We start from the raw sequence: 27,840 nt of genomic DNA on the forward strand, positions 1-27,840 counted from the left end.
TTGTTCTCAGGACTATCATTGCCTTTTCCCATCATGATGTGAAATAATGTAAGAAGGAATAATATTCTTGGTCTATCTAAAAGGGTCTATATAAGGATCAAATACAGGAAAAGGGACCTCCTGGTGTGCAATCTCATAGCTCAGATAGTGATTAATCTATGACTCAGCAGATGGGCCCCAGAAAATTGTCTAAGGTTCAGAAAACTGACTTTTCCAGGTCCTCAGTCAGTCAGGATGAGGAGAAAAATTTCAATTTGGATCTTCTGGATTAATTCTAGAATTCTTTCCACACAACTCTGTGAGGATTACTTGTAAGACATTATCAGCACCCTGCAGAAATAAGAATAACTCTGGAATATTGGGTCCCAAACATGGATATGCTGGATGAGTCTGCAAAGGAAGGCTACTAGAAAGGTAAAGATTTGGCAACTCTGTTATACAGGAATGGTTGCGATGAATTGGGGCTGACTGACTCTAAGAGAAGATGGGCGAGCACATTAGAGTCATATCAAGATATGTGAAGGTCTATCAGATAAAAGAGATTTAATCCAAAGGGTAGAAAGTTACAGAAAGATAGATGTAGAGTCAACATACTTAGAATTTTCTCTCTTCAGAGTCATCTAAAAATGGAGCAGCCTACCTCATAAAGATAGGAAGTGCTCCCTCACTAAAAAAGGGGAGTAGAAGTTGGATGATTATTTACCATGTTGTAGAGTAGGTTTCTGCTGTGGAAGGAAACGAAGATTTCTCTCCAATGTTCCTTCCAATTTTTAAGCATCTATGATTTTATAAGCTATACTATGACTTGTTTTCACATTTAAATTTATAAAAGAGGAGTATGATTTTGTTTCATTTCAAAACTGGTTTTAGAGTAATACATCATCTACAAGCTAAAGACATACAAACTTAGTTTTACTTTTAAAGCAATACAAGTCTAAATTTGTGACAAAACAAGAATATTACCAGTCAATACTGGAGCACAGATATCAAGTGTCTTCTGTAATGCAACAAAAGTCAGATCTACATAGCAATCTGAAATAGTAATTACAAGCTTAAGAAGCATGCAGCTTTAAATGAAAAAATAACTGGGCCTTCAATAAACAGTTTACATATTACTTCTTGATATTTAATAATGAAGCAATAATAAAACTGATCCATCTAACACACCTGCATGAGAAAATATATACAACTTATACTACTATTTAGATATGTTATATCTGGGGTAGCTAGGTGGTGCAATGGATAGAAAGAACACTGGCCCTGGAGTCAGGAGTACCTGAGTTCAAATCCAGCCTCAGACACTTAATAATTACCTAGCTGTGCGGCCTTGAGCAAGCCACTTAACCCCATTGCCTTGCAAAAACTTAAAAAAAAAAGATATGTTATATCTTAGGACACATTCTAATATATCACAGCTAGAATTAGTTCATCTTCCTTATTACTTGAGCTTTAATTTCACAAATACAAATCCCTAAAATTCAAAAAAGAAACAAAACTCTAGCTTCCTTGTTTTAAACAGATAAAGAATTTAATCATGTGAATAATGTTAAATGTAAAGTGAAACTACCATACCGAAGCGTAATAGCTCTTGCCACAGGGTCATTGCTATGAATCACAGAGAAAATCCTCTTCACAAACTCATCCACATTCAGAATCTTCTCCAAATGCTTTTCACTTTGTTGAGTAACTTTAAGTACACATAGCCTGAGGAAGTTGTTTCTAAAAAAAGAGGAAAAAAAGATGAAATATCTTGTCTGTTTAAGATAGTTTAAAAAAAAACAACAACCAAAGATTGGGGGCAGCTAGGTAGCGCACTGGCCCTGGAGTCAGGAGGATTAGGGTTCAAATCTGACCTCAGCCACTTAATAATTACCTAGCTGTGTGACCTTGGGCAAGTCATTTAACCCCACTGCCTTAAATAAATATTTTTTAAAATGTAAAAAAACCCACAAGGATCAATATATAATCTTTCATTCTCCATTTTTAAATCTATTGTTTTGTCTTATTATTAAAGGAAAAAGAGTAGAAAGAACTAACAATGACCCACTTTTATTTCCTGAGTGACATGAATTTTTTAATCAATTTGACTAGTTAAAGCCATTAGGTCAGTCCAAATTAGGAAGTCTTATTTTTCAGTGTGTGTACACATTTTTGTGCACAAAACTCCACCAGTAGTTGATCAGAATGTATCATTCACAATTCAGCAAGTAATATTTATACATTATATGAAACAAAGAAAATAGCAAGATGGCTATTCATCACATTGTGGGAAAAAAATCAGAATACTTAAGAAAAATGTTTATCATTTGTTGTAGTAAATACATAAGGAAGTTAATTTTCTTACTATAGCTATTTTCACTAAATCAAAGAGAACTGTCCATCAGGTGAGACCAAGGAGGCCATCCCAAGGACTCTGGAATCCTCCACCTTCAGCTACTAAGTTGTTCTGTACTGATAAGAGGAGAGAAGACACTGAAGGACACCAAGCTGCTGCAGCTGGTGTTGCAGTTCATTAGGGGTCACATACAGCAAAAAAGGCTGACAAAGAATAAGATGGAGTAAGTTATATTCTCCCCTCAAAATTCACTTTCAATATATTTCTAACCCATGGCCCCACCAGGGTAGCAAATCATGGAAGAAGCATTCTGTTAGCTAGTGTCCCCTCCCAAAATGTAAATGAGACATACACATAAATAAATGAATGAATGAATGCACACATATCAGCATATACAAACATGTGTACATGCAAATAAGCAATCAGGTGACTGTTTAGTCATTCCCACACCTCTTCAGGTTGTTTCTGTGACACATTTTTCTCCTTCAAAGTAAAGTATATGATAGAAGAAGAAAAGAGAGCCTAAATCAGCATATTAGTTTTTTTTAGATTTTGAAAATTTTTTTTAAGAACAGAGTTTATGTGCTATATTATGTGTTCATCCTTATAATACATTAAGAACTCTTCTATAACCAACATGCATGGAACTTTATGCCTATTTTAAGATATAAAAGCAGAAATGTGCAAACTAATATAAAGCATTCAGTTAGGAATCAGGAGACTTGGACTCTGGTCTCAGTTCTGATACTAATCAGATTTTGGCCAAGTTACTTCAATTCTATGAGCTTTGAGCTCTTTATCTGTTAAAAAAAGGCTAGACAAGTTGGGAGTACAATTAACCAAACAACTACTACCTGTGTATAAGGAATTTTGCTAGCAGTATAAAGACAAAAACAAATTGCTATTAAGTAACTAATATTCTACATAATAAAAGTACATAGAAAAGATGTAATATGAGATAGAGAGTAAAGGAGGCAAGGGTGAGATCAAACAAGATAATCTAGAAAACCTGAGGAGGATGAAAGTGTTTACAAAGAAGAGAGTGAATGAGAGAAGTTTTGGAGGAAATGCTGAAAGGTAGAGGGAGGTGATTTGTGCAAATGCATAGAGGCAGGGATAGAATTGGTAATTCAGAGAACAGTAGCCTAGTTTGGCTAAAAAAATTGGAAAAGTAGATTGAACAGTATTTTCTACTATACTTAGAAAGAAATGGAGAAATTGGGCTAGACAATGATTCACAATTAGATGGAAAAAGAACTGACTAAATGGCTAAATTCATAGAATTAATGGTTTTTGATCTCTCAGCACAAAATCTGTAAGCCTATATAAATATGGTCAGAAGTCAATTTGAGCGGGGCAGCTAGGTGGCATAGTGGATAGAGCACCAGTCCTGGAGTCAGGAGTCCTTGAGTTCAAATTCGGCCTCAGACACTTAATAATTACCTAGCTGTGTGGCCTCGGACAAGCCACTTAACCCCATTTGCCTTGCAAAAAAACCCAAAACTGCTAAAAAAAAAAGTCAATTTGATTGGATGTATTTGGTGGAATGCTCCAAGGATCTGTGTTTTACCTTTTGTTGTGTAGCATTTTATTAGTGACTTGGATAAAGGAATAGATGTCATGTCATCATATCTGTAGATGACTCAAAACTGGATGTAGATGTAGATGACTCAAAGCTAACACAGAAGATGACAGAGATGGGATCACAAAAGATCCAACAGCCCAGAGCACTGGACTAAATATAACAAAATGACATTTTATAACAGCAAACATAAAGTCTTACATTTAGGTAATTTAAAAAAAAATCAACTTCCCAGGCATAATATGGGGAAGACATAATTAGATAGTACTTTGTCAAAAAAGATCTAATTTCAACAAACATTTAATAAGCATTTACTTTGTGCTAGGTATTGTACTAGGCCCTGAGGGTATAAAGACAAAAACAATCAGTCCCAAGGTGGGGGGCAGAGGGTGGTGAAAAGTGGGATGTGGAGTCAAAGAGTGAAGGTGATCTCAAGATGTATTAAAAAGATAGCCTCCAGGAATAGGGAAATGTTACGTCTGAGCTACTGTGGGCTGGCATTTTATAGATGAGGAAAATGAGGCAAAGACATGACTTGCCCAGAGCCATACAACTAGCAAATGGTCTAAGGCCAGATGTGAACTCAAGTTTCTCTGATTTCATGTCCTGAACTTTATCTACTGTGCAATCTATCTGCCTAGAAAAACAACTGACTTTTACCCAAGATGGGAGAATTTATAAACTATTGGGTAAACACTGCAAAGAGATCAATTTAGATTTGTCATCAGGAAAAACTTTCTAACACTTAAGAACATCCAAATCTAGAATGGCTTGCTTTGCAAAGTAGGTTTCTCTTCAATGGACAGTTTTAAGCCTACCTTAGAAGACTATTTCTTTTTTTTTTATTTTTAAATTAATTACTTTTTTCATCCATTTGCACAAGTATATTTTTAAGTTACAAAATTTCCTTCCACCCTCCTTTCCGACCCCCCCTCCCCTCAGCAGTGAACAGTCAGGTTGGCATTATACATACATATTTTTGATAAACATGTTTACAGATTAGTCATTTTCAGTATGAGGAATTAGGATTAAGGGAAGGAGATATATAAGAGATTCTGAAGGGTTCGTTAATAATACAAGACTATTTCTCAGGTTTGGCTATGGATTGAACTGAATTCATTTCAAATTCTGTGAATGACTGTACTTATTTTAGTCTTTTCTTTTAATCTGAAAAGTAATTTCCTTTGTTGACTCTTCAAAATTCTTTTAAGTATTACTTTTATTGTTTTTAAATAGACATACTAACTTCATGTAGATGAATTTTAAGTTTATTACCTATTGTGTTTTACAATTTATTCAGAAGAAAACAGGTGGTAACAGTTGTTCACCTTTAAAAATTGCGTGTACTTTTTTTTTAACATTAACTGAATAAAATAAAAAATATCTAATGGGGGTAGTGGTGGAGAGAAAGGCTTATAAATTCAGATTAGGAAGCACTGATTCAGTACATAGTATATGTTAGATACTTAGGATCAAAACCAAGAGTAAATTATTGTTGCCTTAAAAATTTTATATAATTCTGGAAGAAACAACATGCACATAATGAAGAAAATATAAAATAAATACAATAAAAAAGCAATATGAGAGTAAAGAAGCTCTAAAACCTTGGGAAATAAAGAAAAATTTTGCGTAGGAGATAAGACATAAACTGAGTTTTGATGAAAGCCAGAGGCTTCAAGAGGCAGGGCAGTGTATGGAGAACATTCCAAGCCTGGAGGACAGTCTGTGCAAAGGCTCAGAGATGGAAAATGGAATCCTATAACAATAATAATAATACTGACATTTACAGACTGCTTTAAAGTTTTCAAAATGTTTTACATATAGTATCACATTTCATTATTACAACAAACTGGCAAGATAAGTACCACAGTTATGACTATCCCCATTTTCCTGGAAAGCAAAATGAATCTAGGAAAGGCTAAATACTTTGCCCTAGTACACACATTGAATAAAGGAGGCAGAACTGAACCAGATCTTTGTGGCCTCTATACCAGTCTGCCTCTCAATGCCCTAAGACATTGAAAAAATATATGAATATATAGATTTGAGAGTCACCTGCAAAAAGATGATAATTGAACTGATGAAAGTAAATCATAAACAAACAAAAAAGTGAATCAGATAATAGATTATGGTAAAAGAGAGTCTAAGAACAGAGTTCAAGAAAAAAGGCAATCATCCCAAACCAAAAGAAATAACTTTAGAACACTGACACTTTAGGGGGCAGCTAGGTGGTGTAGTGGATAAAGCACTGGCCCTGGAGTCAGGAGTACCTGGGTTCAAATCCGGTCTCAGACACTTAATAATTACCTAGCTGTGTGGCCTTGGGCAAGCCACCTAACCCCATTTGCCTTGCAAAAAAACCCTAAAAAAGAAAAAAAAGAACATTGTGACACTTTAGAAAAGGCATATTAGACTTACCCAACTCTGAATACATCAGCCAGCTTTAGGAATGCAGAATTGATGAGAATAGGGAATGGATATTTTTGAAAGAGTCTAGGAAAACGTACAACTGCTTCACACTGCTCTCCAAGTTTGCCAGATCTCAATCCTATAAAAAGCAATAGGGAAGGTATACACCTTGCAATGTTAAAAGTACTCTTCAATTTTGGACCCTAAAGAGCTTGCATATTACTAAATGTATGTTAATAATTATAGAAATATAATGTGATGTAATAGCAATATAATAATGTAAAACAGGTTTTAAATTAAATTAATATTTAAATTTAAAAAATTCTAAAGTTTTCTTGAAAAATCTATCAATGAGAACTATTTGGAAACATCCAAGATATTATTACTCACCAGATGAGGATAGCAAAATAAAATGGAAGCACAGAATTAAGTTTTAAAGAATTATTTCCTATGTTATTTTCATCAATGCCTATTCAAAGGCTTCCTCTTTTAATGTTGCTTAGAATCACTAGATAAAGAATAGCCTTCTGTTTCTCTGACCAATTATGATATGACCTATAAATTTTGATCAGGACTATTATATGTGTCATTACTCACATAAACAAATATCACATTTATACACTCCTTTAAGGTATGGAAAGTGCTTTCTCCATTAGGATTCTATGAGTGACGAATATATTCTGGAAGGATTAACTCTCCCCATTTTGTAAATGAGGAAATTAAAACTGGGAGAGGGGAATTAATTTGCTCTATAGATCTATTTAGAATTCTTATCAGCTATCTCTTTTTAAATAGCTATATCTATAAGACAAACTTAGGGTACACAGGTATTACTACCCAATTTGCAACCTGGTTATATAGGGTTAGTAATGTGTATGCTTAGAACTTATTTCCCCATAAAATTAGCATTATAAATGTTGGTAAGGTTCCCAATATTTATTATGTTCACAGTAACCTCTGAACTTTTCTCCCAAAGCATCCTAATGGTGGTTAGGGGATAAACTTCAAGTACTTATCTCCCTCACTTCATTCCCAGACAAAATTTAGAGAAGTGATGTGTGACAAGGGCAAATGGGGGTAGTGGCAGTAGATGGGGACTTACTCAGATACATGAGACTTTTATAACCTAAAAAAAAAAACCAAAACACATTCTTTCTGGAAAAAAGTTTCCAGATCTCTAAAATGGGAGTGGTAACATCATCTCTAGAGTTGTTTCTAACTTCAAATCTACGATCCTAAAATGGATTGCTTGGAGGTAGTGTGATGAGTGGTCAGTGTTGAAAACTGAGACCAGGTTCTGAGAAAGGTAAAAAGTTAGACAGGACCAGAAGTGAGAAATAAAAATAAATAGGGATTTCCCTTCTCTGCTCCAAGGTTGTTATAGCGTCAAAACTGGCCAGGGTGGGAGTAGGAGAGAGGATGGCATAAGGAGTGTAAGTTGGAGATCTACCCATCCCTTCTATCCAATCAAGATGGAATGACAATGAACAAAGGGAGGCAAAAGGCAAAGGAAAGAAGGACCAAAAAGATGATGTAGTAAAAAAGTCACATCTGTATTTTGAGGGTCCCTGTTTTTATCTCCCCTTTAAAACTGACCTTGATCAACTGGTACTGGTGAGAAACCAGGAACATGACAAGTGAAGTCTTAACAGAGTTGTTGGCAAGCTTCAAGTGGCATGGGGAAGGTGGGGGAAGGTGGAGGAGGGGAAATTCCCAAGAGCCTGGGGAAGACAAGGCCTGCAGCCACTGTTACAGGCGTACCCCATCCCCCAACTCTAGAATACCCTCTCTCCGCAACTCTGCCTCCAGAATCCCAAGTTTCTTTAAAAGCAGAACTCAAGCACTACTCCTCCCACAAACTCTTTCCTTATCCCCCACTCCCCAGATTACAGTCTCTGAGGCCCAGTCAGTTACCTCCAACTTCACTATTTGTTCATGTTTTCAATAGAATGGAGGCTCCTGGAGGGCAGGAACTACTTCCACCTTTGTCTTTTCCATTCCCAATGCTAGACAAGTACCTGGCACATAAGAGACCCTTAATGAATGCCCACTGACAGACAGATGCTGAACTGGGGCAGGCAATATGTAAGCTGAATTCTCAAAGCTGATATCCTTTAGTAATGTTTAATAACAGTTATACATTACCTAATTTGAGCCACACAACAGTGTGGAAAGGATTTTACTGAGAGGCTGAGAGAAATTAAGTGACTTTAAGATCACACTTTGCTAGAAAGGGTGTGAGGCAGAATTCAAACCTGGGTCTTTTTAACCACAAGTTCAGATATCTCTCTACTCATTATGCCACACTGCCTCCTAAATAGTATAGAAGTTAAGAGCACTAATCCTGGAGTCAGAAGGATCATAGTTCAAATCTGGCCTCTGTCACTTAATAATTACCTTAGCTGTGACCTTGGGCAAGTCACTTAACCCCAATGCCTTGCAAAAACCAAGAACAAATATATAAATAATAGAAGATTTTAATGAAATATAAACCAATTTTGTTTTAAGTTGTCATGAAGTAAGCAGGAAACTATAAAATTTTATATAAAGTATAATAACTCTGGGAAAAATGACCCAGATTATTAAATAACCTTTAAAATAGGAAAGTATGCTGTCAATTCCTCAAAAAAAGCAAGATACTAGGTTAAATTAATGATTTCCTCAAAATGCCTTTAAAATATACTAGTTAAAAAAAAACTTTGGATACTATACAAGCTTCATTTCCTTCATTTCTGTTATACAAGGTCCCCTCTCTAGCTCTAACATTCTTTGAACATATTTACATATGCATTATCTAACAAAGGAATAAAAAAAATGCATTTTAGGTATAAGACTGAAACTGAGAGAAAGCTGTCAATCTATAAAAATCACAAACTTCCCTTTCAGCTTCCTTTTGTGTGTTTTCTTCCCCCATTACAGAGAGGACAAGGATTACCTTTTCTTTGTAATTATATTCCCTGTACTGAGAAAAGTGCCTGGCACATATATAGGCCCTTAATAAATGTTGATTTACTATTCACTAACTCCCTTCCTCTTAGTCTTAACTCTTTCCAGACTGGCTTTCAGTTTCATCATGCCATTCAAACTGTTCTCCTCAAAGTTACTGATGATCTTTTAAACTGCCAAATCCAAAGGTCTTTTTTCAATCTTTATCCTTCTTGACCTGTCTGTAGCCTTAGACACTATTGATTCCTTTCTTTTCCTAACACTGTTCTCTAGGTTTTTGTGACACAAGTGCCCCGGCTGAGAGAAATGATTCTTAATAACCAATGATTTAGGGAGAGTTCCCCCCCCCCCCAATCTGATCTAAAGTTCCGACTTTTTAAAATACTTGAAAGGCAGTACTGATGATGAGCTAGTAGTATTCAGAGCCCATCCAAATAGGAAAGCCATTATACCCTACTTGGATCTGGGTGGGGATAATGCAGAAGTAAATGACATATCAAAGATCAGTCCTCTCATTTTAATATTCATTATCTCATAATTGTTAGCCAATCACAGTTTAGCACCTGGTGAGAACAGCCCTCTTCCAATGATCATATCAATTGTGAGCCAGAAAGCCAAATGATTATCCTTTTATTAAAATATTGGCATTATCTGTAAAGAGAGGGAGAAAGACAGGGAGGAATAACAGAAATCTTCACCCCTGTACCCTTCTTACTGCGGGCCATTTTCCCACCAATCTCGGGGCAGTCAGTTTACTCTCAGATGACTGATTTTCCTTTGGAGAATGCCTCTTGTCACTCAAAACAAAACCCTTGAAGATGGCGACAAGAAAGGATCCTGTCTTAGGCTTTCTCTCATAAAACTTCAATACTAAGGACTCTAACTAAATTTTCGAGAGACAGAACCCACAAAGGGATCCAATAAGGCAATTCTCCTACTCAGGGTGACCTGGAAAAGAGCAGAAAGGCTCTGGTCCCTGGGGTTGGAGGGGCGGCCCGCCAGAGTGAAAGAACTTCAGCCTCCCGGAGGCAGCCCCAGGGAGCTGGGAGCCATGGCTCACAGAACTGGGGGAGTCTCCTGAGCTGCACCCCAAGGAGCACGGGGCACAAAGTGGGGGAACAGCGGGGACCTCTGCCAGAGGGAGCACTTGGAGCCCAGCCCTCAGGGCACACAGAGAGCAGCGAAGCCAGTAAGCAGGAGCCCCCAGGGCATGAGCCCATTGAGCTGAGGGAGGGGAGTGAAGAGAGACTGCCAAGCTCGGTCCTCTGCCCCTGGAACAGGACTCTGGAGCTCTGACCACATTCAGATCCTGATCCCAGTCTAGGCCCCCCCCCATAGAACAGCAGCGGCCCCCCCACCTCAGCCCTGTGGCAGAGGGGGGCGCTTATGGTCATTCACAGACCAGGAGGGAGGACAGAACCTCACACACTGAGACCCTTCTGGGAGTGTCCCAAAAGCTCAGGAAGCACCCCAAAACCAGGCCCAAGGGGGGAAAATGAGCAAGCAGAGAAAAAAAGAGGAACACCATTGAGAAATATTTTGCATATGAGCCAAAGAAGGATCAAAATATTCAGTCTGAAGATAAGGAAGCACAAGCTCCTACATCTAAAGACTCCAAGAAAAACAGATGTTGGGCTGAGGCTATAACAAAGCTCAAAAAAGACTCTGAAAATCAAATGAGGGAGTTAGAAGAAAAACTGGGAAAAGAAATGAGAAGCAAGGAAAAACATGAAAATGAAGTCAGCAGCCTAGTCAAAGAAATCCAAAAAACTGCTGAAGAAAATAGCATGCTAAAAACCAGCTTAGGTCAAATGGATAAAACAGTTCAAAAAGTGATTGAGGAGAATAATACTTTAAAAAGCAAAATTGGCCCGATGGAAAGAGATAAGAAAACTCTGAGGAAAACAAATCCTTCAGACAAAGAATAGAACTCAGGGAGATTGATGAATTTACCAGAAATCAGGAATCAATACTTCAAAACCAAAAAAGTGAAAAATTAGAAGAAAATGTGAAACATCTCATTGAAAAAACAAGTGATATGGAAAACAGACTTAGGAAAGATAATTTAAAAATTATTGGAATACCTGAAAGTCATGACCAGGAAAAGAAACTTGACATCATTTTCAAAGAATGACTACAGGAAAATTGCCCTGATATCCTTAGAAGAAGAGGGCAAAATAGAAATGGAGAGAATCCACTGATCCCCCCCAAGAAAGAGATCCCAAAAAATCAACCCCTAGGAATACTATAGCCAAGTTCCAGAACTCCCAAGTCAAAGAGAAAATATTACAAGCAGCCAGAAGAACACAGTTCAAATACTGTGGAGCTGCAATCAGGATCTCACAGGACTTAGCAGCAACTACATTAAAAGCTCGTAGGGCTTGGAATATAATATACCGGAAGGCAAAAGAGCTTAGGATGCAGCCGAGAATCAACTACCCAGCAAGACTGAATGTCCTCTTCCAGGGAAAAAGATGGGCTTTCAATGAACCAGGGAAATTTCAAATGTTCCTGTTGGAATGGCCAGAGCTGAACAGAAGGTTTGATCTTCAGATACAGGACTCAGGTGAAGCATGGAGATTGGAGGAGAGGGGGAAAATAAGAGGGACTTAATGATGATGATGAACTGCATGTATTCCTGCATAGAAAAAATGACAGATAATACTCATATGAACCTTCTCAGTTAATAGAGCAGGTAGAAGGAGTTTTTATAGATGAAGCACAAAAGAAAGCTGAATTTGAAGATGAAATATGGTATAAAAATGGAGTCAATAGAAAAAAGGGAAATGTAATGGGAGAAAGATAAAGGAGAGGGGGAATAGGCCAAGATATTTCATATAATAAGATTTTTCTTTATTACAATGAGCTATTGCAATGATATGGAAGGGGGGAGACAAGGGGGAATGAGGGAACCTTTGCTCTCACCAGAGGTGGCTAGGAGAGGAAATAGCATATATACTCAATGGGGTATAGGCATCTGGAGTAAGAAGTGGGGGAGCAAGGGGAAGGGGTGGGAATGTGAATAAAGGAGGAGAGGATGGACCATGGGGGGACAGTGGTCAGATATAACACATTTTCTTTTTTACTTCTTGCAAGGGACTGGGATTGGAAGGCCTCTCTGGGACCATAGGCTAGGTGGATTCTGGACCTAAGGGGTGGTATGGGGGCTCAGGGCTTCTTGGCCCCAGTACCAGGGATCTGTCTGCTGCGCCACTCAGCGACCCTACAGCAGAGTCAGAGTGAAAGGAGAGAGAAAATATAGTACATGGTAGTGGAGAAATAAGAAAGGAGGGAGTAACTTTTGTGATGGACTTATAAAGAATGTGATCCACCCGTGACAGAGTTGTTGGTGTTGGAACAAAGACTGAAGCACATTTTTTGTTATTATTATTTGGGGGAGGGTGAAGGGCAAGTGGGGCTGGGTGGCCTGACTGGGGCCACATAGCAGGGTGATCTTTGGGTGTCTGAGGCCAGATTTGGACCCAGGTGCTCCTGGCTCAAGGGCCAATGCTCTGTCTGCCACCCAGCCACCCCTACTATTATTACTATTTTATTTTATTTTGGGTCTTTTTTTTTCTTCTTTTTAGTTTTTGCAGGGCAGTGGGGATCGGGTGGCTTGCATGTCACATGGCTGGGTGATTGTTGGGTTTACGAGGCTGGATATGTGCTTCGTCCATTGTACCACCTGGCCATACCTACAATTATTACTATTATTTTAATTTTAATTTTTTTTCTCTCCCCTTTACTTTTTTTGCCCAAGCAAGTCTATCTATATTCATGGGGGGAGGGGTATTTTGTTTACTTGTAAAGAATATTTTATTAATGTAAAAAAAATTTGTACAAAATGAGAATAAAAAAAATTTTTAAAAAAAGAATGCAATCCACCCATGACAGAGTTGTTGGTGTTGGAACAAAGACTCAAGCACATTTTTTATTATTATTATTTGGGGTTGGGGGTACAGGGAAAATGGGGCTGGGTGGCCTGCCTGGGGCCACATAGCAGGGTTATCGTTGGTTGTCTGAGGCCAGATTTGGACCCAGGTGCTCCTGGCTCAAGGGCCAATGCTCTGTCTGCCACCCAGCCACCCCTACTATTATTACTATTTTATTTTATTTTGGGTCTTTTTTTCTTTTTTTTTTGTTTTTTGCAGGACAGTGGGGATCAGGTGGCTTGCATGTCACATGGCTGGGGGCTGGGTGATTGTTGGATGTACGGGGCTGGATGTGGCCTTGGGTGCTCCTGGCTCCAGGGCTGGTGCTCCATCCATTGCGCCACCTGGCCATACCTACAATTATTACTATTAGTTTAATTTTTTTCTTTCCCCTTTACTTTATCGCTTAAGCAAGTCTATATTTATGGGGGAAGGGGTATTTTGTTTACTCTTATACAAAAATATTTTATTAATGTAAAAAAATTTGTACAAAATGAGAATAAATATTAAAGAAAAAACAAAATAAAATACTGGCATTATTAATTAAATAATTAAAATACCCAAAAATGTCTCTTGAACTTTTTTAAAGGCCACATGGTTCACTTGCCAATCTATTCCTTTTCTGCCTTTTTGGCTGGCTTTTCATCCAAATCATACCTACTAAGTGAGGGTCCCCCAAGGTTTTCATCCTAGATAGAACCTAACTCCCTTCCTGCTTCACATCCCTTCGGTTATATGCCAATGATTCTCAAATCCATTTATCCAGTCTGCACTCTCAGCCACCATATTAAAATTTTGTCTCTGTCCCCATTCTCTCTGATAATACTACAACCAGCCTGATCACCTGGAGCACTGCAATAATGTCCTTCTTAGTCTCCCTGCCTCCAGTCTCTCCTACTCCAGTCCAACCTTCACTCTATTATCAAATCTGTCTTCTTGAAGTAGCTTGGACTACATCTTCCCCTATTCAATTAACACCAGAGGCTCCCTCCAGGATCAAATATAAAATCCTTTGTTCCAAGGGCTTTTAAAATCTTTTTAAGGTTTCTTACACCTTAATCCTTCCCTTCTATCTCTGCAATTCAATCCTCACACAGGACACTCCACAAATTTTCCTCAGCTCTTTACTATTCCTGGAAGTCTTTCATTCCTCAATTCTGTATCACTTTCTGCAAACAAGCCTTCTCTTTTTTTCTTTTTTAGGTTTTTTGCAAGGCAATGGGGTTAAGTGACTTGTCCAAGACCACACAGCTGGTCATTATTAAGTGTCTGAGGCTGGATCAGAACTCAGGTACTCCTGACTCCAAGGCTGGTGCTCTATCTACTGCAAAGAAACCTTCTCAAGAGTTCCTTTAGTCTTGGTGCCATTGTCTTCACCTATTATTGTCTTCCAGTTCAGAAAACTGGTCTTATTTTTCCCCTAGCCCTTTATGGAGCATGGCAAATGTTTGCCTTGACCTGGAGAGGGAGGCTGACTGTGGAAGGCTTATAGAACCAAAATAAATAAAATACCAAATAGAAAGAATTTTGATTTTATCCTAGAAGTGAAAAGGATTCACTATAAGCTTCTTGAAATGCAGACTTAATAGTTCCAAATCGCTCTGCTGAACGGTTGCATCAGTTCACAGCACCAACATGCTTTATTGTCCCCGCTTCCCCTCCAACATTGATCATTTTCCTTTCTTGTCACATGTTTGATAGGAGGAAGGAGGTACCTCTGAGATTCTAATTTGCATTTCTCTAATCCATAGTGATTTGGAGCATTTTTTCATGACTATAGACAGCCTTTGATTTCTTCATCTGAAAACTGCGGTCCATGTCTGTCTGTGCCCAAGGGTAACTGGGGAATGACTCCAGAAATAAAATCCTGGTTATGATTTCTTTCTCATCACCCTCAATTTGGAGCAATGTACAACATGGAAACGAAGTAAAGACTGACAAATTGCTTTCTGTGGAGGGAGGTAAAATTGGGGGAAAAAATTGTACAACTCAAATAAAATATTTAATAATGAATGAATGAATGAATGAATAAAATCCTGGGGCCGCTAGGCACCGGCCCTGGAGTACCTGGGTTCAGATCCTGTCTCAGACACTTAATAATGACCCAGCCGGGTGGCCTTCGGCAAGCCACTTAACCCCATTTGCCTTGCAAAAAAATGAAACAAAAAGAAATAAAATCCGCTGGTTCCGTCCCGCCGTCCCGGCGAGTCCCCGCAAGAACGGCGGCCCCTCGGGGGCCTCACGGCGTCCGGCCCCGCTTCCACTCGGGTCTCCTCGGCCCTGGCCTCCGACCGGCTGGAGCCCCCCCAGGACGCTCCTCCCGCCTCCCGGGCCGAGGGACCGCCCCGCCGCGGCAGCCGCTGCGCATGCGCCGCCAGGCCCGCCTCGAGGCCTCGACCGGCTGGTGGCGCCGTTCCTTCCCCCTCCCTCCCCCCCCCCCGGACCGCCAGCTTCCGTGATACCTTTATCCAGCTCCATGAGGGCTGAGTTCGCGTCCAGTTCTTGTTCGCCGTAGCCGGCGTCCGCCAAGAAGGACTTGGTCGAATTCGACGCCATGGCGCTGTGACTGTAAGCCGATGAGCCTTTTCAGGATAGGAAGCTCGGCCGCAGCGCGACCATCGCCCTCCAATTTGTTCTCGCGTGTTTTGTTGCCCCCTCCCCCCCCCCACTCCGGCTCGCCGCCCGCCGATACCGCGCATGCGGCCTAGGCGCTTCGCCGTTCGGGTCGTCTTCTTCCCCGGGCGCACGCGCGAGGGGAGCCAATCGCCGCCCGCCCTGGGGTTTCTTCAGTGGGGGAAGGGGGAGCGGGAGATGAAGAGGCGGGGACACGGGGGTGGGCGTGGCTTGCGCCTCGGAGATGGGCCCGCGTCGGCCAATCAGAGGGCGTAGCGTCAGTTTGGCGCGGAGTTTGTTGGCCGGGCCGGGCGGTGGCGGGAGTTAGCCGCTATAAATGAGCGGGCGGCGGGCGCGCGGCTCGTGGTGGCCGGGGACCCGCACCTCCGCTCCGCTGCCCGCCGCTTCCCCGCCGCCCCAGATGCTGTTCCATTCGCTCCTCCGCCAGCCCCGCCTGGGCGCGATCGGGAACGGTGAGTAACGGTTCCAACGGGCGATCGCCGGGGGTCTCCGGGAGCGCGAGCAAGCGCGGCGGCCCGGAGCGGGCTTCGGAAATGGGGGGCGGGAGCAGGCAGGGCGGCCTCGGGGGTCGCCGCCGCGCCCTGGAGCTCCCCGAGTGATGCTCTCACCCTTCTCATGACAATCTGACTCACTTCCGATGCTGGGCGCAGATCCCACCCGGGGGGGGGGGTGTCCTAGACCCCCCCCCGTGCCGACCCTCTCCAGACACCTCGCAGCCACATCTTTGTCTTGTTTGAACGAAGTTTGTGGGGTTTTTATGTTAAAAGCTCTGGGGCGGTGAGCCCCTTGAGGGTCAGGGACCCCCAGCTGAAATCGCAGCTTCTGCAAGAAGCCTTTCTTCATTCTGATGCCTTCTAGATCTTGTTTGTACCCACTTGTGTGCCGCCTCTCTGGGAGTCGGGGGGTTCCTGGAGAAGAGGGGAGTCCGGAGGTTAGCCCAGGCCCAGCCCCACGGAGGACCCAGTAAATGGTTAAAACCGTGCTGAGTGCCTGGTGGGGCTCCCCTGCCTCCCCCAGACTGAGCCAAAGAAGCCTTGTCCTTCCTTATCTGCCTGAAAGATTCCTCCCCAACATTCTAACTCGACTCCCGGGCCGAAAAGTTAATTCTTTCCTTATCTCTTGCCTGTGAAGAACACTCCCTTCCAACTCCCTGATTCCCATGTTCCCACTCCCATGATTTATATACATTTTTAGAGCACTCCTTTAGTATTATTATTATTATTAGCGCATTTATTGTGACATACTTTTGTGAATACATGGCATATCACTCCTTTATTATCATTTTTTATACTTTAGTCATGCTTTTGTGAATATATCATGTACGATTCTCCTTTATTATTATCATACACTTTTTATCCTTAAATCATGCTTTTGTGAAGATATGATAGACCACTCTCCTTTATGTCATATACTTTTTATACTTAAATCATGCTTTTGTATTATATCATACACTTTTTATCCTTAAATCATGCTTTTGTGAAGATATGATAGGCCATTCTCCTTTATTATATCATACACTTTTTATCCTTAAATCATGCTTCTGTGAAGATATGATAGGCCATTCTCCTTTATTATATCATACACTTTTTATACTTAAATCATGCTTTTTGTATTATATCATACATTTTTTATACTTAAATCATGCTTTTGTGAAGATATGATAGACCACTCTCCTTTATTATATCATACACGTTTTATCCTTAAATCATGCTTTTGTGAAGATATAATAGACCACTCTCCTATATTAATACATTTTTATACTTCTACATTTGTGACTAGATGATATCACTCTCCTTTATTATTACCATTCATTTTTATAAACTTAAATCATGCTTTTTGTGAATATATGATATACCACTCCTTTATTAATACATTTTTGTACTTTGACATTTGTGAACAGATGGTATATCACTCTCCTTCATTATTATCATACATTTTTATACTTATATCACGCTTTTGTGAATAGATGATATGCTACTCTCCTTTATTATCACACTTTTATACTTTTATCATAATTTTGTGAATACATGATTTGCCACTCTCCTTTACTATCATCACACATTTATTAGACTTATATACATGGTATACCACTCCCCTCATTCCATTACAAACCTCTTGGAGACTGAGGCCCCCATCATTTTTCATCATTATATTTCTAATTCAGTGACTTAAAAATATAAGGTCTCCTTTGTAAGGTATACTTTTGGAACATCCTATATTAGGCTCTTAACAAATATTTGTTGGATTGATAGATTTATTTAGAATTAAAATATCTCTAGTATTGAGGTGGGCATTTTTTGTTTTGGGCAGACATTTTTACAGGGGAATCAAATGCTCAATCAAATTAAATTAATGCTCAATCAAAAATATGAGATATTTTTGGACAGTTAGGTGGAACAGTAGATAGAATACTGCCTGGCCTGAGACATTTTTCAGCCTTAAACCCTTGGCCCCACAAAAAAAGAAAAAGAAAAAATATAGAATACTTGTTAAGCAAATAGGTGTTAATTTTATGTCACTAAGTACTCCAGGTGCCTGTTTTGATTAATGTACAAATAACTTGTGTTCCAAAAGTTCTTTGAAAAGTGGTTGAGTTGTCACCTTTCCCCTTGGAAAAATATCATAAAAGGCTTAGTTTTCTAGACTAAGTCTTCAAACATTTGTTTAATCTACAATAAAAGAGGAAATAGTACCAAATGATATTATTCTGGAACTTAATAAGCACTATATGATATTGTGTCTATGGGAAATGAGAATATGAATTGTGATAGCATTGAATGAGGGTTTTTCTCTTCTCTTCTCATCATAATGGTGAAATAGAGCAGCTTCGCACCAATCCCAACCAATTCATGGTTGTCCATATTTTTCAGTGCAGCTATAGTGACCTTTTTCCTGTTGTCTACACACGCCATGCTGTTCCTTTTCCATCTTCCATTTCTTTGCCCAGATTGCCCTTTGGGACTGGAATGCAATTCTCATCTGGAGTTCTTCAGAATCTCTACTTTTCAAGGTTTAGCTCAAGACCTTTTCTGATTCTCCACCCCACCCCCTTCGTTCCCTATTCTATCATTGCTTGTGTTTTACTTTGTACATGTTACTTAATAAGTACTGTTGTGGAGAGTAAAGTTGGTAGACTAATACTCCTTTTTCTTCCTTTTTTTAGAGGAAAACTCTATAAGAGAAATTCAGACCACAGCTATATTCTCTCACTGAGATAGCTAGAAACTGGACTTTTCCTCCTTTGTATGAGGTATTATCTCAGCCAAATTGAGATCTGGGAAAGACCTTAGCTTAAAAAAGACCAGGGTCTCCCATTGCATTCAAGTCCATCTCCAGGGATCTTGATCCATATCTGGCCACTGGACTCAGATGGCTCCAGAGGAAAAAGTGAAGCTGGTGATTTTGCACAGATTTTGCACAGCCCTGCCTCACTTAAATTCAATTCACTTGCTTGTCATGGCTTCACCTTCATCACAGTCTTCTTTGAGAATGAAGGACGGGGGTGGGGGGTGGGGTGGCTAGGTGGTGCAGTGGATAGATCTCCAGCCCTGGGGTCAGGAGGACCTGAGTTCAAATGCGGCCTCAGACACTTAATAATTACCTAGCTGTGTGGCCTTGGACAAGTCACTTAACCCCATTTGCCTTGCAAAAACCTAAAAAAAAGAAGGAAGAACAAAAACAATAAGGGAATTATTTGCCTTACAGAATTCTTTCAAAGAAAGGTTGTTTCTGGCACAGTATAGTATAGTATAGATTGATCATTTTTATAGATGAGGGACTTGTGTATCAGGGAATTCTTATTTAAGATATAGGCTCTTGGATCTCTCTCATCTACTTAATCAGTTACAGTTCCATATGTCTAAAATTAAACTTTCATCTTTCCTTAAAACCTACTGTCTAATCTGGAGTTCCTTTTCTTTCTCTAAGTCTCCTCTTCCACTCTTTCTAATCTATTAGAATGTAAACTCTTTGAGGACAAAATCTGTCTCTGCTTTTGATTTTGTATTCCCAAGACAGCACAGTGCTTTGTTAAGAACTGTTAAGGAGACCCCTGAACTTGTCTTTTTGAGTTGCCATATTTTCCAGAAACACTGGGTGCAGCACATACAGGATGCCCTGAGTGTGTCAAGAACAAACTGCTATCACCACCCTCCGCCTCCAACTGATAAAATTTGTTGTTTGCACCCCAAGCTGGATGCATCCTTGGGAGGCAAGAAAAGTACCAGCCAATCTGGAAAAGAACTTATGCCCTTGGGGTCCTTTGCAGATAAATGGACCCTCCCATCTTCATTGTCTAGCAGTTTCCAAGGGGAAAGAATGTTGCTTTTGCCATTGCCTTGATCCTCCCCTTTGGGAGGATTTTTGTCCTTTTTCCATCTTGGCTGCACGTTTCCCCTCCCATACCATTCTCCTTTAGGTGGAAATGCGTGTTTTCTCTTCCTTTTGTTGTACTGTCATTATATACAAACTTCAGTAAGGACTGAACTTTTTGGATTCTACATGCATGTTTCTCTTTTAATAAACCTGGTTTTCACACAAGCCTTAATTGATCTGTCTGTCTCTAGTTCATCCTGTATTCTTTAACTGGTATTCAAAGTCTTCTATCACCACTCTCCTGCATCTATTTAAAATGAAAAAAAGAATTGTATCTTTTGCTTTTAGGTCATGTATATTTCCCAAAGTATCCTTTCTGGAGAATCATCCCTTATAACTAATTTCAACAGGGAAGAGGGGAACAATTCAACTAGCCAGTTTTTGAAGAAAGAGTTTTTGTGCAGTATTCCTCATTGGTAGTCCTTACCTTTGCAAGGAGGACAGGGGGAGGACACACCTCTTAACTTTTTATGCAACTTGCTCTTTTCATGTTGACCACATTCCTGTCTCACTGTCCATGCTCATACTAACATACCTGGGATGCTTCCCTTTTTCTCTTTTTGTCTCAGGGAGGTAAAATTGTTAAAAGATAAGTTAGAAGATGTGCATCCTCCATGGAGGACTTGGTGAAAAAAACTTTCACCTATAATAAGGCAAGGGGTTGGGGAATGGACTCTGTTCTACATTGATGGAGAAACCTCCTGGATCTATATAAAGAGCCAAGTCTTAGGTCCTGACTTTCAAAATGAATTTAAATGGTGTGGTGGATAGAGCACTGGCTTTGGCGTCAGGAGGGTGGTAGCTCAAATCCAGCCTCAGACACTTAATAGTTACCTAGCTGTGTGACCTTGGACAAGTCATTTAATCCTGATTGCCTTGCTTCCAAGGCCATCTCTAATCCTCCAAATTCATATCAGGCCACGGGATTCATATGGCTCTGGAGGAGAAAATGAGGCTGGTGACTTAGCATAGCCCCCCTCACTCAAATCCAAGTTGTGTTCTTGTCATGGCATCAACTTTCAGATATCTTTTTTGAGAATAAAGGACAAACATCATCATCATCATCATCAAATTTCATCTCCCAATTTCTCCAATGCTCTCTTTCTTTTTTTATTTTTAGTTTTGGCAAAGTAATAGGGTTAAGTGATTTGTCCAAGGTAATTAAGTGTCTGAAGCCGAATTTGAACTCAGTCCTCCTGACTTCAGGGTTAGTGCTGTGCTACCTCGGTGCCTCTCCAATGCTCACTCTCACTGCCTGTAGCACGCTTGTACCATTCTTTTGTCATTGATATTCTACTAAGAAATAGTATTTGTTAAAACCAAATCTATCATAATATTTCTTCATATCTATGTGTGTAAGTGTAAGACTTAACGTCATATTACTTGGTATTCCTAATACATGATCCAAAAAAGCTTGTTGAAGATTTCCATTTACTTTGGAAATAAGATTAATAAGCTGCAACTAGTGTAATAACAGTAGTGTAAATAATAAAATAGGGTGTTGTTAGTTTGTAAAATAGAAGAATTCATGAGGAAAAAAAGGAGAGAAGCAGTGGTTAGTGAAGATTAATATCAGATCCTGTACTTTTCTCCTTCATCATTCCTTAAGAATTCCTTAAAGGATTGATACTTTGCTGATGCAGATGAGACATGAGGGGGAAACATAAAAAGGCATGAAAAATGATAGCAGAATTAACAAAGATGGATGATTTTTATTTGGGTATGTATCTTTGTATACCTCCATGAAGATGCAGCAAAGGAACTAGAGAGGGTGACCCACAATGTCAAAGGCTGCAGAGAGGTCAAGAAGAAAGAGGACTGGGAAAAGGTCATTGAAATTGGCCACAGAGAAGTCATTAGTAACTTTGGAGAGAGCCACTGAAGTGGAATCATATGGTCAGAAACTGGATTGTAAGGGATTAAGAAGAGAATGAAAGGAGAGAAAGTGGAGGCATCTATTGTAGATCACCCTTACAAGTTTAACCACAAAGGATAAGAGATACCTAGGAAGATAATGGAGGTGGAAAGATCAAGTGAAGGATGGGAAAATTTAGGCATATTTGTAGGTTGTAAGGAAGGAGCCCAGCTGTAAGAAAAGATTGACAATAAGTGATAGAGTGGTGATGACAGGGAGCACTGTGCTAGGAGGAGACGGGTTGGGATGGAATTGCTTATTGAGCAAGTGGAGTTAACCTTGGTATAAATAATGACATTTCTTCTTGTGAGACAGAAGGCATAGGAATGATATAAGATGAGGTATAGTGGCTCATTGCTTTTTTGTGACATGTATACAGTTTAAATGTGTATGAAAAGTACTGGTTCAAGAAAGTGACCTTTTGTGTGAAATGTTTAAGCATATTATTTATGAAAAGTGTTGACTCTTGAGAAAAGCCTTTTGTGGGAAGGATATGGATATATCTAATCTCTGGAGGAGATGTGGAATAATGTTGTATCTGAAACTGGTAGTGTAGTACAGTAGAATAATTGCTAAATCTAGATTCAGAGCACCCTGGCTCAAAAGTACCAGTTGGCTGTCTCTTGTTACCTTTACAATATCAGGTGAATTCCTTAACCAACCTCTTTGGGCCTAAATTTCTTAATCTCTAAGATTAGGGGGTTTATTAAATGGCCTCTGAGAACCCATTGAGCTCTAAGTTCATTATCTCTTTAAGGAATTTACTGGGTTTTTTTTGTAGGGTGGTCTTCACCGTATCCTCTCCAGTCACTCCTAGTTGGCTACCAGTGCAATTATAATGATGATCACATTTCTTACGGAGAGATGGGAGTTCCAGTTCCTCCTTTCGGATGTTCCTTTTCTACTGGTAAGGCCTTTGCCACCTTAAAGGGGGTAAAATCCAGGTTAGGCCTAAGTCGAAATTGTCTCATTCTTATGCTACCTTTTTTGGTTTGTTTCAAACATATCTCCATATTTTACTAATGTTGTGAAAGAAGAAACAAAAGGAAAAATCACAAAAAAAGAAAATTTAAAAAAATTTTAAATCTACATTCAGACTGGATGTAGATGTTATTTTCTGTGATAAAAGTTATAAATAAATATATATATATATATGTATATATATATATATATATATATATATATATATATATATATATATATATATATATATATATATATTCTCTGAACAAGTTAACTATGTCAGCCCTTTCCTCAGAGCTGGTACAGAAAAAGGTGACACTTTTCTACTTATTTATTTATTTGCTTGTTTGTTTGTTTGTTGGCAAGGCAATGGGATTAAGTGGCTTGCCAAGGCCACACAGCTAGGTAATTATTAAGTGTCTGAGGCCTGATTTGAACTCAGGTACTCCTGACTCCAGGGCCGGTGCTCTAGCCACTGTGCCACCTAGCTGCCCCTATTTATTTTTAAATAAAGGACTTTAATCAAAAAAGAAATGTTAGAAATTGCCAAACTCTAAAAGTCCCCAATTCTTGGTGGGGTGTGTGATAAAGCAAGAGCTTAGCCTGGAAATCAGAAAGACACAAGTCAGTTCTTGCCTTTGAATGGCCATGGGCAAGGGCCCGTCGGTGCTCAAAACAACCCTATGAGCTGGTTGCCAGTCTGTATCTATGAAGGATTCTCCACACTGACAAAATCACAGATATGAACCAAAAAAAGTCTTTATCAGGCAGGTAGATTATTTGGTTTTACTTTTTAACTGTTGGCAAATTTTTAGTGAATCTTTCTGTTCTTGGTCAATTCCATATATTTTCCTAAATCATAATTTATGCATAGGCAAAAACAGATATAGTTAATAGAGAAAAATGGAGGGTTTATAAAAGAAAAACCTGAAATTATAACTCAATCCATGTAACTGAAGTCATAAATTGATTATACCCTGGTGACCCAACAATCCCATTAGAGGGAACGTGTTCAAGGAAAAGAAAAAAATGCCTGTTCTTACCAAGATGTTTATGGATGCATCTGGTTTTTGGTCTGATCAGACTAGAGCAACTGACTGACTAGTCACAAAGAATAGCAAAGAAGAATACTATGATGAAGTAAGGGAAAGTCTTTATAAAATGATAGAAAATAATATATATAATAAAGAATGCCATAAAATTAGATTAAAAATTTATTAGATTTTACAATCTTAAGGATTCCAAGAGGTTATAGTATTATTTATAAATTGCCATCAATAAGTGAGTTCATTGTTAACTGGATTTAGGTTTTATTGGAAATTTGAATAAACAGAAGGAGGCATTGTGGAAATCTAAGGAAACTTAGTCTTCAAATTAATCCCTATCTTAACTCCTAGCATTTGACTTGTATTATATATTATATGTATATTACATTTTTCTCAGTCTCAAGTAGATTTCTTCAGTAGTTTTATTTTATTTGACCATCTTCAACCTATACTTTTGGTGGTAGTGTTCATATTGTTCTTCACCTTTTTCATCTGTAGCTCCCAATGTAGAGCACGTCCTTGCAGTGGCCAATGAAGAAGGCTTTGTAAGACTATATAACACAGAATCTCACAGTTGCAAAAGAAAGTTCTTCCAAGGTAAATCTTTATAGTTCGTAGACTTAAAACACATTGAGAAAAACATTAATTCACAACTTCAAAATTTTGTGGTCCTAAGTACTGAGTGCCATTGGAGATTACAAAGCACATGAGGATATAATAGCTCTCCTTAAGAAGCTTACAGTCTAATTGGGAAGGTGGAGTGGAAAAATAGAAATAGCTATAGATTACAAAGTAGAATATAATAAATGTCATAGATGGTAAGAAAAATATTATGGAAGTTTAGAGGGAAAACTTATGAAAGATAGGACATTTAAATTGGATTTAAAGACAGGTTAAATTTCAATAAGTGGAGATTATTGGGGGCTGGGATACTGCAGAGAGAAGAAATGGCAGGGATAAAGATCCAGAGAAGGGAAAGTGTAGAAAAGTGTCCCCAATAATAAAGGAGCGGTATGTGGAAAGCCTTGCCTGCCAAGGCAGTGAATTAAGATATAATAGCTCCCTTTAACATTGAAGGTTTTTAAGTACTTCAAATATTTGTTAAGGAGTCCATTCATTATTGGATGAATTCAAGAGTGATATGACCATAAATAGGAAATTAGTTAAAAGATTAATACTTTAGATTAGATAATATCAGCATAAGCTAATATGGTCATTGTGGAGATTGGGTAGAAGAAGTGGATTTGAGAGTTTCATTGTTTTTATTATTTAAGACAATGGGGTTAAGTGATTTGCCCAAGGTTACACAGCTAGGCAATTAAGTGTCTGAGGTCGAATTTGAACTCAGGTCCTCCTGACTCCACCAGGCCTAGTGCTCTATTCACTGCTCCACCTAGCTGCCCCTGATTTGAGAGACTTTTGAAGGGATATTTGATAGGATTGGACAATTTTTGCTGAATTATATTTGAATGCTATGGAAATGGTGGAGAGATTGTGCCAGAAATAAGAAATTTGAATTTTAATGTCAAATTTGCAGCAAAATTACAATATAACTTTGATATCATTTGCATTCTGATTGCTCAGAAAATGGACCTATTATTCATTCATTCAACATTTATTTGAATTAATAGTGGTTGTTGCTCCAATTACTGATAGCATGCTGCTTTTCTAATTTTTTAATTAAAAAAATTGATGAGTTTGTCTAGGACAAAGACCAGAGTCAAGATAGTCGTGATAAAATATGACTAATATGGAAATTTGTTAAACCTTTCAGATTACTTGGGGGGGAAGGGGGGAAGGAAGGATGTAAAAAAAATATGGAACTCAAAAGCTTACCAAAAGATAAATGGAAAGCTATCATTGCATGTAATTGGAAAAAATAATGTTAAAAAGATAGTGATGACAGTGGGAGCAAGACCCTAAACTAGTGTAGAAGTGGCATTGAAGCAGTGAGAGACAGATCACCTGTCCTCAGCTTGTCTCCAGAACTGTCAGAATAGTTATTTACTATTAGTGTGGTTCCCAAAATCACTATTCTAGTTTGTTCTCTCTTTTCTTTGTGTAGAGTGGATGGCCCATTGGAATGCTATCTTTGACTTGGCCTGGGTCCCTGGAGAGCACAGACTTGTAAGTGACTTTCTTTTTGGTTCTAAATAAAGACTGGTAAGTCTCTGACTAAACTGGTTCCTTATTTCTGGAAGGTCACAGCATCAGGAGATCAGACAGCCAAGATTTGGGATGTGAAAACTGGTGAGCTGATGGGAGTTTGCAAAGGACATCAATGCAGCCTCAAGTCAGTTGCCTTCTCTAAATTTGGGAAAGGTGAGTGTTTGTACCTAATTTTTCATTGTACGTGATGAACAGTTTGATTAGGAGTCAACGAATTTGCAACTTATGATTTAGGTTGCTATAGGCAAGTCAATTGTATTCTACAACTACTAAGACCGATAACAACATTAAATACAGATAGTTCATTCAACAGAGGGAAGGGACTCACACTGAATCCACTCAGCTTGGGTCTGGTATTCAGCTAGATGGGCTGCAGGGGGAGGTGAGGTTGTCTATAGTAAACAAGAACATGCTGTAAAGGAGAGGCCTTACTTAAAGGACAGAAATGCAGAGAATTTATGTTCAACTCTGTAAACAGTCAACCTCATTCTCCTTTTCTTTCTATGAGCCCTAAATCTCAGAAATTTAAAAAGTCCTTTGGGCTTTTAGTACTGGATTTGTTCCTGTTATTTCTTCCAGCCAAGAGTGAGCTAATTCCATTGCCTACTAGCTCAAATTCCAGCCCCTCCTGGCTTGATCCTGACAGTTACTATTTTGCCATTGCTGCCTTAGTCCATTCACAGGCCTCTCTCTGAACAACTTAATTTATTCTCTAGGTTTAGTCCCTTTCATTGTCTTTCTATCTATATGTTTTTGCTTTTTTAAAAAGTCAAGTCCAAAATTTTAGCCCCTTATCAATGAATCAACCAATCAGGGCTGATACCATGTGCACAAAAATATGTAATATTGGTCACCATCTAATCAATGAGTTAATTTTTTTTGAGGGGTGTAAAGAGAGCACCTTCCCCTAGATATACCCTCCACTCAGAGCAATTTTGAAAGTTTCATTACTATGGAAATGTACTTTTAGGTAAAGATATACAGTGAACTATTATACTTGATTGTTTATGGAAAGGTCACTTCATATTTGTTTGCCTGCTACTGATGTTAACAGCACAGCCCATAGAGGGGCAAATACAGTTTTGATTTTTTTCACCGCTTTTCAGAAGCAAAGTTATTTTGCAAAGTAAGATATACTTACTCCTTAATAGACATACACATCTTTTTTGTAAAAAAAAATTTTTTTATTTTAAAAAATAACCTAAATTTGATCCCTAAAGTCCCTAAGAAGAATTGACAAAAGAAGAAAAACTTGTCTAAAGCTTTGTTTCCTTCAAGATATCTTTTTGATAATTTTCATTTGTGGGGTGGAAAGAATTACTGGTTTTATACTTTTAGTCAGTGGCTTACATTTTAGGATTATTCATTCTCTTGCATTTTCTGAGTACCATTCTTGATTCACTATTTATGGAGAAGATGATAGAAATGAGTCTGGTTTTAAGCAGGTTTAATAGAACAAATCCTGGATTTGGAGTCAGAGAACTGAAATTGAATCTGTGCTCTGAACTGTGGGCAAAGTATTTAATAATTGCTTA

The 27,840-nt window shown here is 38.9% G+C and overlaps 2 protein-coding genes across 3 annotated transcripts in view; one reads left to right on the plus strand and one right to left on the minus strand.

Annotated features, from left to right (window-relative positions):
* The window catches only part of INTS7 (integrator complex subunit 7), a 95,981-nt gene extending 80,104 nt beyond the window's left edge, over positions 1-15,877 (minus strand). Inside the window, exons 1-3 of the mRNA XM_074222612.1 lie at positions 15,667-15,877; positions 6,336-6,465; positions 1,573-1,719 (exon numbers count right to left, since the gene is read on the minus strand). Coding sequence (XP_074078713.1) covers positions 1,573-1,719; positions 6,336-6,465; positions 15,667-15,760 — 371 coding nt within the window. The 5' untranslated portion in view covers positions 15,761-15,877. The remainder of the gene's footprint in view (positions 1-1,572; positions 1,720-6,335; positions 6,466-15,666) is intronic.
* DTL (denticleless E3 ubiquitin protein ligase homolog) overlaps positions 15,667-27,840 on the plus strand; it is a 45,454-nt gene continuing 33,280 nt past the window's right edge. The window contains exons 1-5 of one of the 2 annotated variants that reach the window (XM_074222614.1): positions 15,667-15,772; positions 22,909-23,034; positions 24,635-24,733; positions 26,202-26,263; positions 26,338-26,458. In XM_074222614.1, coding sequence (XP_074078715.1) covers positions 22,992-23,034; positions 24,635-24,733; positions 26,202-26,263; positions 26,338-26,458 — 325 coding nt within the window. In that variant the 5' untranslated portion in view covers positions 15,667-15,772; positions 22,909-22,991. Of the gene's footprint in view, positions 15,773-16,122; positions 16,291-22,908; positions 23,035-24,634; positions 24,734-26,201; positions 26,264-26,337; positions 26,459-27,840 lie in introns of those variants that run through there. The other variant, XM_074222613.1, reaches the window with a different exon arrangement.

The sequence above is a fragment of the Macrotis lagotis genome, chromosome 2, assembly GCF_037893015.1.
Source record: "Macrotis lagotis isolate mMagLag1 chromosome 2, bilby.v1.9.chrom.fasta, whole genome shotgun sequence".
In the NCBI taxonomy this organism is placed as follows: Eukaryota; Metazoa; Chordata; class Mammalia; order Peramelemorphia; family Peramelidae; genus Macrotis; species Macrotis lagotis.